At 44.2% G+C, this 15586-nt stretch overlaps 1 protein-coding gene across 1 annotated transcript in view; it reads right to left on the reverse strand.

The window, feature by feature from the left end:
- Positions 1-687: 687 nt before the first annotated feature.
- Il2ra (interleukin 2 receptor subunit alpha) overlaps positions 688-15586 on the reverse strand; it is a 58748-nt gene continuing 43849 nt past the window's right edge. Inside the window, exons 4-8 of the mRNA XM_034510817.2 lie at positions 14237-14452; positions 12614-12685; positions 11737-11814; positions 10355-10421; positions 688-4274 (exon numbers count right to left, since the gene is read on the reverse strand). Of these exons, the coding sequence (XP_034366708.1) occupies positions 4250-4274; positions 10355-10421; positions 11737-11814; positions 12614-12685; positions 14237-14452 (458 nt within the window). The 3' untranslated portion in view covers positions 688-4249. The remainder of the gene's footprint in view (positions 4275-10354; positions 10422-11736; positions 11815-12613; positions 12686-14236; positions 14453-15586) is intronic.

A 15586-nucleotide genomic window follows, 5' to 3' on the forward strand; every position in this document is an offset into this window, starting at 1 on the left:
GCTTGGCAGCAAGTACCTTTGTCCACTGATCCATCTCACTGGCCCCTTACTATTATGCTTTGATATATGGCCAAGGGACCAGACTAAAAAAAAATCCAAATCTGTAATATTACAGAAGAAGAAATGTATTCTATCCTTCACCCTTGAAGAGTGGAATGGAACTAAGAGGAAGGGCTTTAAAAATCCCAGAAGCTAAGAAGCTTTCTCTTTCCCATTCATGACTTACCCAGAAACCCCATGTGGTGGGAATGTCTCCATATGAACTCCTGAGTTTCATCAAGTGAACTTATCTGCTTGGGGGTGGGGGGAGGAACTCTCAGGCAGAGAGTCACTCAACACAACACAAGTACTTACTTTAGTCTGCTGCTCCACGTCAAATGTTGATATTCTCTCTCTTCTTTCACTCATAAGATATTTTGATGCTAACATTACCATAAGAAAAATTTTGGTATGGAACAGGGTATGTATATAGCTGATAACAGTACAGGTGTTACTGATCATTAATTTTGTCCTAACAAAGTAACAGTCATAGTGGCCTCAACTGAAGTGTTTTTCTGACCAAAGTACAGTCCAATGCAATCAGCCATGTTGCAACACCTCCCTGGCATCAGACAAATGCCTAGACTTCTTCAACTTTGTCCCTTTGTCAAACTTAAAATGGACTTCTTGCCATTGGGAGTTCTAGCTCCCACCACGAGGCCACGTGCCTGCTGGTAAGAAGAGCTAAGAGAGGAAATGCTACTTACATTCTCTTCAAGGCACAGCTCAGGCAGCGCACACACTGCTTCGGCTCCCGTCTCTGTGTTTAAAGCTTAATTACACGGCCGTGTGTAGCTGCAAAGGAGGCTGGCAAATGTCATGAGCCTTGGGAGAAAAATGTTCTGTTTTACTTTCCTGCTGCTGTGAGATAAACACCATGACCAACACAACTTATGAGTAAGAAATGGTTTATTTTAGCTTATACTTCTGGGTCACAGTCTATCCTTGAGGGAAATCAAGCAGAAAGCAAAGAAGAAGCCATGGAAGAACACTGTTTATTGGCTTACTCACTGGCTCATGCTCATCGTGTTTGCTTATATAGCCCAAGTCCTCCTGCCAATGGGTGGTGCCGTTCACAGTGGGCTGGGCCTTCCCATGTCAATCATCAGTGAGGACAATTTGATCAAGGGGAGTCTTCAACTGAGCTTCCCTCATCCCAGATGTTTCTAGGTTGTGTCACATTGGCAATATAGGCTACCTAGAACACCAACAAGATGTTTTCTTCTGAAACACGGAGCTTTTATTACCAATGAAAAGAAGGGAAGAATAGATGCTGGGTGCCATTGAAGTTTCTGTCATAAGGATTCATTTTCCATTGCTTTACATCTCAAGCTTGATAATTCTGACATCGTAGTTGTACCTGAGTCTGACTGGGATGCTCACATGAATCTCCAAACCAAATCTTGTTTTCACCTTAGTTACGTTTTTCATCACTGTGACAAAACATCAGTAGAGACAACGTAGAGAGGAAAGGTGAGCTCTAGCTCACAGTTTTAGAGGGTAAGACATGGAGCAGGGACTTGTGGCTGCAGAACAATGTTGTGGAACTCCTTACATGTTGGCTTCCTGGGACAGCAGGGAGGGAAACTGAAAGTAAGGCTGGGCTGTCACTCTCAAAGGTTTACGGCCAGTGACCTGTCTCCATAAGCAAGGTCCCACCTCTTAAAGGTTCCAAAAGCCAAAACAGCACTACTACCTGGTGTTTGAATGCAGGAGTCTGTGGGGAGCTTTTCCAATCCAAACCACAACAGCTTTTCAGCATAATTTGCCAGAACTTCTTTATACTATTAAAAATTTATTAAAACCATTCCAAACTATTGAGGCTCCCCAAAGGCTTTCTTAATGTAAACTACTATCTATAGATATTAATCATCTTAAAAACTAAAACCAAGAAAAGTTTAAAATATTATTTATTAATTTTTTATAAACAAGATAAATCCATTATATATTAACACCAGAGTGATGATGTCATACATGTACCTTCTAGAAAATTCCACTCTACACTTGTGAAGGAGAGTAAAATAGTTAAACATCTTAGTATTATAAAAAAATTGTTATTATAATCCCATCTCCCATAATGAGTAATAATTAAATTCAATTTAATGGGACTATAGAGATGGCTCAGTGGTTAAGAGCACTAACTAGCTGCTTTTTCGGAGGACAGGGGTTTAAGTCCCAGCACCTACATGGCAGCTCATAACCACCTGTTCCAGGAAAATCCAACGTATTCTTCTGGCATCCCTGGGCACCAGGCACATACACAGTCCACAGATATACATTAAAAGTTAATTTTATGCAAGTAAGACTGTTTTCATGGAAAGGGTGAAGGGTATGGCAGGGTTTTGCTATGTAGGTGAAGCTGACCTCAGACTCATTGTGCTCCTCCTGCCTCAGTCTCCTGAGTGCTGTTGGACTTACAGGTGTGTACCACTACCCACAGCTCTTTAGTAAGATTTTAACTTTTTTTTTTCTAAAATTAGTAGTTTGAGATTCTATTTAACTTTCCTTCCTATCACACCCCCACAAAAGATATATTTTGGAAAGGGGAGACCATAGATAGGAGAAATCTGGTTTATACTTAGTCACATAAAAGACTCAAAATGGCTCTGTTTGACCTTTGAAATTTTTTCATAATACTTTCCAGCCTTTTTAGAAACAAAAACTGAGAGTTTTGGCTTCTTGTGAATCCCCTAAAACACTGTTAAACATGAACATCTGACTCAACTCATCAGAGAGGAAATTTTATGCAAGAGAGTGAATAAGAACACTCTCAGGAACCTAGGTATCAAAATCAGTTGCTTCTGGTAGCAATGGAAGAGGCAAGAAGACAGGGATAGCCCAGTGCCTCATAAAGTGTGGTCTAGAGATCAGCATAAAGACACCACCCAGGAACTTGTGAGAAATCCAAATTCTACATTGACTGACTCAGAGACAGGCTGGCTCTGCAGTCTGTTTTCACAAGGCTTCCTGGTGATCTGGAGGGGATGTTGGGGTGTGTGTGTGAGGATGCCCAAGATATCCAGTCTATAGTAATCTTTTGTATAATTACCATCTCTGCTTCCTTCTTCCTTCCTCCCTTCTGTAAACTTAAAAGTATTTGTTTCTTTCCAGTGTTTTCATGATAGGTACAAAGTACATACCTGCACCTTGTGTGTTCTCCTGTAAGCATCAGATTAGTGCAGGCTAAATTAAGAATACAGTTGACAGCAGTCCCCAAGAAACCAGATCTTATTGTGGCCTGCTAGTAGAGCATCTGATGTGTAGAGATCATGTCCTGGGACTTCCCTTAGCTTCTGCTCCTGGCACTAACCCTAGAAACAGGCTTCTGAATATTGAAGCTCCATAGCTCCCACAGCTTCTCCACTTTGTTTTGATGTTATCTGAAAATTGTTCGACCACGGTTTCTGTTCTTCAGGATGTCAAAACTGAAGCTTCAATGAAAGGGGGGTTTCCTGCTGGGATTGAGCTAAAAACATTGAGTCATTTTTGCCAGCCCAGAGTTTTAAAGGCTGATCAGTAAGTGATGAAATCAGAAGAACCAGTTAGGCAAACAGAGGTTGAGAAAGGAGCCAGCCACGCACATAGCTAGGATGAGCTTGTAAGACCAGAAAGGAAGAAGGAAAGTGGATGGGTGGGGGTGGGTAGGGAGAGGGGAAGAGGAAGGAGAAGGAGGAGAGGAGGAGGAGGATGAGGAGAAGACGAGGAAGAGGAGGAAGAGAAGGAGAAAGAAGAGGAGGAAGAAAAGAAAGAGGAGGAAGAAGAGGGAGGAGGAGCAGGGGGAGGGATTATTTATATTAGTGCTGGGCTTTACTTGGGCTTTCCAAATTGGGTCTTAACAGTGAAGTCAACCTAAAGCTACTTTCTCTATAATATATATTGCATGAAAAGTGCCCATACCACCTCAGCTCTCATCAACATATATACATGAAAACAAAACACACAGAGCACTGTTGAGCCCGCTCTCGCTCTCCCATTAAAGCTTTAGAACTGCTGTATTGAAATGGTTAGATCCTATTTCTCAATGGCAAAGTCCAGTTTAATGATGGAGTTGGTGTTTCCTGATGTGCTGTTATGTCCTGTGACTTCAGAACTTTCTAGAACCGAGGGATCAAAAGGAAACACCTGTTGAGTGAATGTTTGTCTTCTCAGATTTTGCTTGAGCTTCATGACTTCCTATCAGCTTCTTTTGGGCTCTGACTTTTCTGGCTTGCTAGATGGTTCTTCTACTCTTCCTCCTGGAAGAAGATTAACCCTGTCACAGCCATGTGTGCCATGGTATACTAAGAATAGCACGGTCAACACCCAAGCCCATGTGAACTGAACAGTCCCCTTGACCCCTAGCTGAGATTCTAACTTTGAATTCTACCTCAGATCTTATTATCTTCCCACCTGACAAAAACCAGCCTCAAGGCTTCTCCAGGGGCTGTCCACCCAGTTTCTGCTCTGTGCATTGGTAATTCAGCCCAGTGTTCTGAGAAAAAACAAAACAAGACAAAAAAGTCATCTCACACTGAAGCTAACTCCAGCTGGTAGAGATATAGAGCTGAGTGGGTCTGAGCAAGTAGATGTCCTACTGGGCTGTGCTTTGTGGCTAACCTCTTAGGGGCATATTGCTTGAGACTCCCACTTTACATTTCATGGTAGGATCTAGTGATTACAGAGGCTCCCTATCTCAGAAACCCAGGGCCCCTCTCTGACTCATCCTTCATTGTTGGGAGCATAACAACATTCGCCATTACAAGATGGCGTGGGCATCCTGTCCTCCCACTAGTAAACAACTGACTGTGCAGGTGCAAAAGGCAAAAAGCGCACCAAAGTCACTGCCCATCCCAGGGCGTATTATGGGTAATGAGTGAACAGCCAATCAGAAGTGAACACGCCACTCTAGGGTGTATATAAGCAGTGCCTTTTCCGGGCTTTCCGTCTTTCCGATTCTGCTTATACAAGAATAAAGCCTCGCTGTGGTAACCACCCGAACACTGCCTCTCATGTCTCTTTCGGGGGCGAAGGGGACACGGAGGGGCTCGGAACACTTCATCCCTAATTTTATTTAGCTTACCAATCATACTAATTTGCTCAGTTCTTTTCTGGACCTCTTGGTTCGTTTTCTCCATTCAGTCAGATCCATCCACAGACCCACAATGTCACAACCATCGACTTCTATTCACATTTATTTCATCGCAATGCAATCAAATTGCTGGCACATTGCCCATGGTAAACCTGGCCTCTACATGGCATACAGATCACCTAGGGTTACTGTTTCTCCCCTAGGTGAGGTGACCTGAGATACTGTCACATCAGCATCTTGTCACAGCTCCTCAATGTAGCCTCATCTTCCACGACAGTATTTCTTTCCATCTGAGCAGTGTGGTATCATTGTGGCCATGGTCCCCATTCATTTTACATCCTGTAACCCAACCTTCTCCCAGACATCACCACATGATCTCACAATCCCATAGGCACCCCAGCTATTTCTTGCCTTGTTTTATCTGACACTTCAGAGGCCATCAGCTCAGTAAGCTGTCTTTGGATCCCATGTAGATTAAATGTTCTTGTTTACATATTTCTATATTAGACTTTTAACAAGTCTCCCTCTGTTTCTCCCTTCCTCCTTCCCTCCATATCTTCCATTTCTCTTTTCCTCCTATACTAAGGATTGAACCCAGGGCCAAGAAAACATTCTACTACTGACCTATATCCCCAGCACCACAAAAAAACTTCAAGGGCTTTTTCCCTCTTCCAGTCTACTAGTTCCCAGAAGCAGGGCTGAATTGTGCATGTCTGTGGCCCATGGTATAACATCCAACACTTGGCAGTTGTGGGCTTTTCCTCATTCAGTTGTGTGGAATAGTAACTGCTGAGTTGGGATAAGAGTCACATTAAACATACTGAGTGATTGGTGTAAGTGGAAACTCCTTGCTGCTACCTAGAGCTGGCCTGTGGATGTTTGGCAATGATGGGAGTCGTTGGTATTCAGTGAATGTATGTTTGTAGCAAAAAACTTGTATGGTTGATACAACTAAGGTGTGTGTGTGTGTGTGTGTGTGTGTGTGTGTATGTGTTACATGTGGAAACCAGAGAACAACTTTGGCTGTCATTGTTCAGGAGCCAGCTGTACGGATATTTTTGAGACAGAGTCTCTTACTGGCTTGGAACTTTTCAAGAAGGCTAGGCTGGTTGTCCCCCGTGAGCAAGGGATCTCCTTGTCTCTGCCTCTCCAGCCCTGTGATCATAAGTGCCCACTGTGCTCAGTGGTTGTTGTTGTTGTTGCTGCTGTTGTTGTTTGCTTGTTTTGTTTTTATGTTTTTTTGTTTTTTATGTGGGTTCTGGGCTTGAGTCAGGCTTTATGCTCATAAGAAAAGTACTTTACTGGTCTATTTTTTTCAGCATCAGAAACAGATTTTTCTAATGGTATATTAAACTTACAGAACTACAGTAACCTAGTTCACTTGGAACGTCACAGGCCAGAGCTCCAAGCAGGTGTGTGCTGGGGATGTCTAACAACCAGATCCAGGAAGATGGCTGAGTAGTTCCATTGCATAAACACACACCACACCTAGTGTTCAGGTATATCACTAGTCCCAACACTTACAAAATTGTGTGATAGGTCGGTTCAAAGATGCCTGGGCTACACAGTGAAAAAAAAGGGCATCCTGGGCTACACAGTGAAAACAAGTGCATCCTGGGCTACAAAGTAAAATTCTGTCTAAAAACACCTAAACAGAGGTCGCCTAACACCATTGGAAAACATAGCTGTTTACCTTACAATTCATAACAGCAGCAAAATTACAGTTATGAAGTAGCAACAAAAATAATTTTATCATTGGGTGTGACCACAACATAAGGAACTGCATTAAAAGGTCATAGCATTAGGAAGGTTGAGAACCACTGCTCTAAACCAAATCAAATACACAAAACCCAACAATCCAACAGGGAGAGAAAGATGTCTCAGGGGGGCAAAGGAGTTTGGTACCAAGCCTGGTTACTGAAGAAGAGAACCAATCTTCAGAAGTTATCTCCTGACTTCCAGATGCATGCAAATGCTCTAATCCCACCCAAAAATCAACATTAAGAAGCAGAGAAAGAGGGCTGGGGGGAGTGGCTCAGAGGTTAAGAGCACTGTCTGCTCTTCCAGAGTTCACTTCCCAGCAACCACATGGTGGCTCACAACCATCTGTAATGGGATCTGATGCCCTCGTCTGGTTTGCAGGCATAAGTGCAGGCAGAACACTGTATATATAATAAATAAGCAAATAAATCTTTTTTAAAAAAGATGCAGAAAAAGAGAAAAGTATTCACAAAACAGTTCAAAGTGTAGCTGAATAGAACACTTATCTAGCATGTTTCAAGGCCTTGGAGTCAATTCCCAGGATGAAGATTTAAAACAAAACATGTAATTTCTGAAAACATAGCCAATGTGAGCCAGCCAGTGCACACTCCTAGCTCCTAGTGAGTGTCCCAAAACAACCAAAGCACTCTGGCAAAGACCAAAATTTTCAGAGTTCAAAGGTAGGAATTCCAACTGGCCACAAGAGGGCAGCATTAGATGAAATTAGCTTCTTGAAAGTAGACTTTGTTTTCATATCTATCTGTCTATCCGTCTATCCATCTATCCGTCTATCTATCTATCTATCTATCTATCTATCTATCTATCTATCTATCTATCCGTCTATCTATCTATCTATCTATCTATCTATCTATCTATCTATCTATCTATCTATCTATCTATCTATCTCACTTTTAACTATGTGTCCATAGGGGAGTGTGTGTAAACTTGAGCACAGGCACCTATGCATCTGTAACAGGGTCTTGTTATGCTAGACTCCTTCAGGCTGGGATTTCAGAAGTGTTTTGTTTTGGTTTTCTTGGACAAGTTCTTTGACCAAAGGGGTTATATTGAGATTATATTTCAGTAATGGCCCTGGTACTGGGAAGTCTAGGGGGAACTCACACAGTCTTAGTTTCTTACTTCACACTGTAAACTCAAGCTCTCATTGCTCATGAAGAGCCCTGTCCTCTGGTTCCGAGTGTTTGCGTCTTCAAGATACCAGACGAAAAGGTCCATGCCAGGTAGATGCTCATTCTGAGCAGGAAGAAGGTCTCACAAGTGCTGAGGGCCTAGACTGTCAGGCGCATTACATCATGTTTCACCTCCCACAACTCTAAAAGAACACCTTAAGGAATCTGGAAGACTGTCAGGGCTATGAGTACTTTCTAGCACAATGACTATCAGGGTATTCTCATTTGAACCTCAATGACTTCTGCTTCTTGCTCCACCTGAGAAAAATGAGGAGTAGACCAGATGAGCAACATAAGATTGCCACCCACCTACCCTATGGCTATGTTATTAAAGATTTAAGAGTATCAGGGCTGGCCAGAACCTGCTCCGGTAGGAGGGGCATACCCTTGACATCTGTCACTGTGATGGTTTAGTTTTAATTGCCAATTTAACACAACCTAAAGTTCCCAAAAGGGAATCTCAGTGGGGGTTTACCTAGATTAGTTTGTCTGTGAGCATGGCTGCAGGGGATTGTCTTCATTACTACAATCGGTTGGGGGAAGACCCAGCTTAAATGGGTTTGGGTTCTAGACTGTATAAAAAGAGGAAGTGAACTGGGTATGAGTGTGCATACTAATCCATTGCTCCCTGCTTGTGATGGAGGGTGTGTAAGAGTAACTGCTTCAGGTTCTGGCCACCTTAGCTGCCACACAAGGATGGACTGCATCCATCCTGGACCTGTAAGTCAGATAAGCTCCGTCTCTTTTAGGTTGCTTCTGTTGGGGTGTTTTGTCATAACGGCAGGAAATGAAACAAAGAATATCTGTCACAGTTGACTCTGATGAGGGTGGATTTGGCTTTTCTCAAGATGGTTTTACATTCTTAAGTTCTTTTTTTTCTTTAAACAAGGTGTTTAGTTTTTTGATATAAGATCTCGTACAGCCCAGGATGATCTCCTGCTTCTTGCTCCTGAGTTCTGGGGTTAGGGGTATATGCCGCTGTACCTGTTATGGTGCTGTGATCAAACTCGGGCTTGGTGAGCATGCTCAGCACTCACTCTGCCAGCTGAACTACATCCCTCCACATGTTACTGATTCATTCATTTAGAGACAGGTCTCACTATGTAGCTAAGTCTGACATGGGATTTTCTATGCAACACAGCTGTTCTCAAACTCAAACTCATGCTCTTCCTGCCTCCAGCTCTTGAGTGCTGAAACCAATGGAATGTACCACCATATATAGTCCTCCCCCAACCCCCAATGTGTGTGTGCACATGCGTGCATGCGTGTGTGCATGCGTGTGTGTGTGTGTGTGTGTGTGTGTTTGCACACAAGTATGTGTGTTTACCTAGATTTCTGATTTCTGGTTTCTGTATCACACAAAACTCTTTACTTAATCATGGCTTGAAAAATTGTTTATCCTTAAGAAGATATTATATGAGCCATGGATAGATATCACTGACCAAGATACTTAGGGCCTAAAACCCGAGGGAACCCCAAGTCAGCTAGACACACAGACACAGCCAGAATACAGAGCCTCCCCTGCTCCTGCTACCCAGGAGCTTTTCACTGCATTAACACTAAATGCTGAGAACTGTTTGTAAGCCTTGTGAATACCCAGCAACCTTCATCCACATCATCAAGCCTGGTCTAGCCACGGTCCCCGGCTCCTCTCTCCATCCCTCGCTACCCATGCTGGGTTTTAGCAGAGGATTGGTAGAGTTGGGAAGGGAGGGGTGGCATGGTCTGTTCCAGCAATCTTGGTAAAGCCCTGGTGGATGGATAGCAAGGTTGAAGATATCTAAATAGGATTAAAACTCTTGCTCTCTGCACATTTGGGTAGTCTGGCTTTTCCTGATCTCTAAACAGCACAGATCTCTGAGAACAGGGTTGATGTTTGCTAATGTGACCCACTCAGTACCGGGCATACACATTCAGTAAGAGTACCTGTGTCAGGGAACAAATACATGTGGAAACTACAGTCAAATCTAGAGTATTGTTCCTTAAGATACTTACTATTCACATTACTCTTGAAACAGTCCTGATGAACGTGGAGTTCACCAGTTTCACTAGGCTGGCTGGCCAGAGAGTATGAGGGATCCATCTCTGCCTGCCCCCTCAGCTCTGGAATTATTCAATTATAGATAAATGCCACCACATTCAATTTTTTTTTAACAAAGCTTCTAGGGATTGAACATAAGTCTTGTGCTTGCATGGAAGCTATTTTCCCAGCCTGTCGGCTGAGGTCAAGTTCTGGGCAATATTCAGGCCAGGGACCAGACATTGGAGTGCTAAGTCCTTCCAGTGTTGGACTTACCATCTATGTTGCCAGGTGAGCCCGCTCAGGAGGAGGATGCTGATGAGCAGAAAGATGCAGCTGGCCACTGTCAAGAGACAGAGAGGGAGTTCAGGTTGGGGCCATGCTTTGGGGAGGCCCTGGGTGAAAGGCTGGATCCATAGATGAGGTAAGAAAATTCCCTAGGTGAGCAAGGACATCCTGAACAGCTGGAGCCTACAGGTTCTCCTTTATTCCCTCCTCTCCCTGGGGATTTCTTAGAAGGTTCAGGGAGCCTTCAAAGAGCAGAGGGGGCATGGAAGGAACAGCCGTAGAAAGAGGCTGGTACTTCTCCGGACAGTACAGCTCAACTTGAGGAGGGCCCAGAGGACAGTCCTCACTAGCAGCGTCTTTCATGAAGGAAATGTTGAAAGAAGATAAGAAATCCTGAACACACTGCTATCTCCTAGAATTGCTCACACTTCCCAAATGCTGACTCGGGAAGCTCCCAGAACCCGCTATTATTCAGTGGTCCAGGAAGGTGTAGCTCTGGGGCCTGTTTTTGCCTCCTACCAGGGTAACTGAGGTGCTTATGGACATTATTTTTTTCTCTCCCTGGGTCTTTGCTTTGTCCCTCACTAAAGTTCGGGGGACATTGTTCTTGCAGATGTATATGGGAGAAACTGGATTGGGGCTGTTTAAGGTTTAACTCTGATGATACTCTTGGTGTATGTTGATTGACAGGTTCTAGAGTCACATTAGAGATAAATCTCTGGGCATGTTTATGAGAGGTTATCCAAATTATGTTAAATGCTGATAGGGAGACCTGCTCTAAAAGTGGGGCCCCATTCCATGGGCTCCAAAAAGGAGAGTGAGCTGAGTACAAGCTTTTATCTTTCTCTTTAAAAAAAATTCTTTCTTTCTTTCTTTCTTTCTTTCTTTCTTTCTTTCTTTCTTTCTTTCTTTCTGTTTTTCTTTCTTGGAACAGGTTCTCACTGTCATTCTGGGTCTCCTGGAATTCACTGTTCAGACCAAGCTGGCCTCTGCCTTCCAAGTACTGGGATTAAAGGCATACACCACCATGGCTAGCTTTTCTCTGTTTCTTAACCACAGATGCACTGTGACCAGCTGCTCAGTCTCCCACTGCTGTGGGTCCCCCATAGTGATGGACTGGATCCCGGACCTGGGAGTCAGAACAAACCTTTCTTTCCTTCAGTAGGTTTTGTCAGGCTTTTGGTCACAGCAACGCAAAAGGTAGGTGATACAACTCCCAACATCTTATCCATGGGATTTTGAGCAACGATAGCAATTAAAGTCATGGTCTACCCTTAGACACATTAGTGAAAGAAGGGGTCATGTCAACCAGACAAACTACCCAGGTCTTGGCTGCACCATTTGTCTGTAAACAAAATGAGCTGGCCCACCTGCTACCTGATACTCCATTGTGAGCACGAAGGTCTCCATAGTTGTAGTTGTAGTTGCTTCTGTGAGTTGTGGGAAGTCTGTGGAAAAGAGAGATGAGTGGATACTTATTTTATGGCCAGCATAGGACTGCATGAGGCTGGGAGAGGAGGGACTTCCCCAAGTAGGTTAGCCTTGGGGGAAGGGATGTGAGGGACCAGGTGAGCAGAATCTGTCTGGAGACCTAAACCTCTGTCCTGTGGTTTCTCCTTCCTTAGATTGTTTGTGTGTGTGGAGAGGGTGTACATATTCGTGTGTGTGTGTGTGTGTGTGTGTGTGCGTGTGCACGTACCCATGCACATGAGCCTATGGAGGCCAGAGGTCAACATCGGATATCTTTCTTAATTGATTACCTTGTTTTATGAGATCTCTTACAGGACCTGAAGTTCATTGGTTCAGCTACACTAGCTGATGGCCAGCAAGCTGTCTCTGCCTCTTCGGTGCTAGGATTATAGGTAATCACTGCCTTAACATAGCTATTTTAAAAAATTGAGTGTGGTTTCTGAGGAATCAAACTCAGGTCCTCGTGCTTTGCATGACAAGCACCTTAGCAACTGAGCCATCTTCCGAGACTGCCTTGGGTTGATTTTGTTGCTATGGCAACTGAACCATCTTCCCAGACTGCCTTGGGTTGATTTTGTTGCTATGGCAACTGAACCATCTTCCCAGACTGCCTTGGATTGATTATGTTGCTATGGCCATATCCTTGCTTTGAAGAAGAAGGAAGCAACTAGGGCTGGCTTCCCCTCCTCTTTGTATTCATCACTTGAGATGCTTGTATAGCCACTGTCTGCCCTTGCCTGGTGGCCAAGTGTCTGTTTGTGGATGTTCTCTCCATACCTGTGGTGCTGATGGGACAGGAAGTCTCAGTCTCAGGAAAAGAATTTCTGCTTCCTTGAGATTCATCACTAGCTGCAGAAGAAAGAAAGCATTATATTTAGAGCAAAAGATGGTGATATGGGATCTAATGCCTTTCTCCACCCACCATCTGGGGTTCCTGGCCCCCGATACACCTGCTAAGGCATTGGCACCTTTTTGGGGCATGTCTCTGGGACACAGTTCCACACCAGGGGCACTAAAAGCAGTTAAGGTGCCATAGAAAAGCGTGTAAAGGGGAATTCTACCCTGACAGTGGCTATCTATGGAATCTTTCTCTCCAGGCTTTGGACTGAGCCCTGGATTCTACCCTTGACTTGGAAATGGGTCAGAACAACACACACACACACACACACACACACACACACACACACACCCCACAACCACCACCACCAAATGGAGACAAATGGAGCTTTGACCGTTCCTTTGTGATCAGTGACCCAGTGTGCTAGCTAGTTCTACATCAACCTGCCATAGGCTGGAGTCACTGAAGAAGAGGGAACTTCAGCTGAGAAAACACTACCATAACATTGAGCTGTAGGCAAGCCTGTAGGGGATTTTCTTAGTAAGTGATTGATGTGAGAAGACTCAGCCCATTGTTGGTGGAGCCACCTCTGGGCTGGTGGTCCTAGGTTGTATAAGAAAGCAGGCTGAGCAAACCATGAGGGGCAAGCCAATAAGCAGTACTCCTCCATGGCCCCAGTATCGATTCTTGCCTCCAGGTTCATGCCGTTTCCTGACTTCCTTCCATCATAAATAATGGTGTGAAAATGTAGGCCAAATAAACCCTCTCCTCCCCAAGTTGCTTTTGATTATAGTGTTTCATCACAGCGATATTAACTCTAACTCAGACAGCCAGGGTCTTTGCCATTTCACCTCTTTCAAGGAAGATTATTGACATGCCCTGGCCATGGGGGTGGCTCACTGGAGGCAAGTTATGAGAAGCAAAGAGCATCCCGAGAGAACCACGGAGGAAGTCATGAAATGTGACAGATGACAGTAGGCAAAGAAACCAGGAAAACTCATGAGAGAATATGGGTAGCTTTTCATTATGGAAGTAGTAAGATTTCAAACAAAGATGGCTGAAGACCTCAGCGCAGACAGGTAAGTAAGCAGGACTGGGCATGGGAAAACACATGCTGATGCAAACCACTTCCCACATACTTGTACTTTTTAATCGAAGATCGAGGGGACCTTTACAAGGGACTTTAATGACAATGGAATGCAGTGCAAATGACATATACAAGGTACAAAGAAGAGACATGTGGGCATGATGCTGAACTTTCCCTTGTGAACAATGGGATATTTTGGTGTTGGTCAGAAGTTATGGAAATTCAGGCTCAAATAGATACAGGATAGTATTTTATCCAAGAGACAGCATCCTGTATGGTTCAGAGCACTGGTGAGATCCTCATTTCCCTGCCTTTAATCATCTCTAGGTAGAGTTAAGGGGACCTCATGTCATGTGTCTTAAAAGGTGGGACCTAGAAGGTCAAGTGGCTTTCCCAAGATCCCATGGCAGTGTGGAGTCTTACCTTGGTCCAGATGAGGAAAGAATGGGAAGGACATATGAAAGGAACAACCTACCCAGAAATCCATGGTGTTCTCTTTCATCTACACATGTGAGCTGGGGCTGAGTCCATACTGTCTTCCCACACATCATCTTGCAGATGCTGGTAGCAGGACCTCTCTGTAGAGCCTTGTATCCTTGCATGCACTTGTAGTGAACTCTCTGTCCTTCCACGAAATGATAGATTCTCTTGGTATCTTCATGTTCCCATGGAGGGGGCTCCTTGCAGTGACCTGGAAGAGGAAAAGAATTCTGAAGGCAAGTTTGGGAAGGCACAGTGAGTGCCTCTAGGTTACTTCTTTCACCCAGAGCAACTCTGGTGGCTAAAACTGGACCCCAGTTCTTATTCACTTGTCTTTCTTTCACCAAACCTACAAGTGTTGATAGAATCCAGCTGTCAGCAATGTAGGCATTAGGAAGGCATGGAACCCACAGTTGTGCAGCTTTTTCCTCTGAGTTGGAATATTCCCTCTTGGAGGGGGGATCCTTAAGTCTCAAAAAAAAAAAAAAAAAAAAAAAAAAAAAAAAAAAAAAAGCAAACCCCACAGATGTCAGGATGCTCCTGCAACTCACTGCCCCCTTCCCTTACTGTTACATAAACAACGACTGAGGGAAAGAAGACTCAAAACTATTGGAGCCTTCTGCCAGTCCTATAGGGAGCTCCAGACATGCAGCTTTCAAGAGTTTTCATCCATGTTTGGGTGGGGTTTCTGATGATGCAGCTGAATTTGAGCTATCCTTGCTCCCAAGAGTAAGCCCAATGAATTCATTGGCTCACTACATGATACTTGGGTGGAATCGTTTCTTTAGTTTGAGGGCAGTGCTCTATCAAGTGATGTTTGTTCAGGTCTCCCCAGAAAAAGTCACATGGTGGTCATTCCTACAAGGGTCAGATAGTTGATTAGGTGAGAAGGACAGAAGAAGGTGGACCGGGAGTGGGGGCGGCAGGTAAAGAGAGGATGCTTGCGAGAGCACAGGGGGAATGTGCTTTTCATTTGACCCATGCTGCAAAGACCCCAAGGCTCTCTGCTGAGAGACAGCAGCCAGGTGGAGCAGATGGTCCAAACTCTCTGTGAGGCTGCTGGATATGTTATGAGGAACAAATCTGAATAGCAGTTAGTAGTCAGCTTGGGACTTGCAGGAGCTGACCAAGGACAAAGTTAACATCTGGAGGAAGGGAGACACTGAGAGAATCTCAGAGAAATGGATCATGATCTTTGATTAAACCACAGCTGAAGCATGACCGACATTGACCCTGTCAAGACCCTACTCCCAGCAACTTCTCACTCACTGGAATGAATCCAGGGTTGGCTGAACTTTGGCTGCAGAGATCATGGCCTGTTCTGAATTAATCTCGTAACTCCTTA

The sequence above is a fragment of the Arvicanthis niloticus genome, chromosome 8 (assembly GCF_011762505.2).
Source record: "Arvicanthis niloticus isolate mArvNil1 chromosome 8, mArvNil1.pat.X, whole genome shotgun sequence".
NCBI lineage: Eukaryota > Metazoa > Chordata > Mammalia > Rodentia > Muridae > Arvicanthis > Arvicanthis niloticus.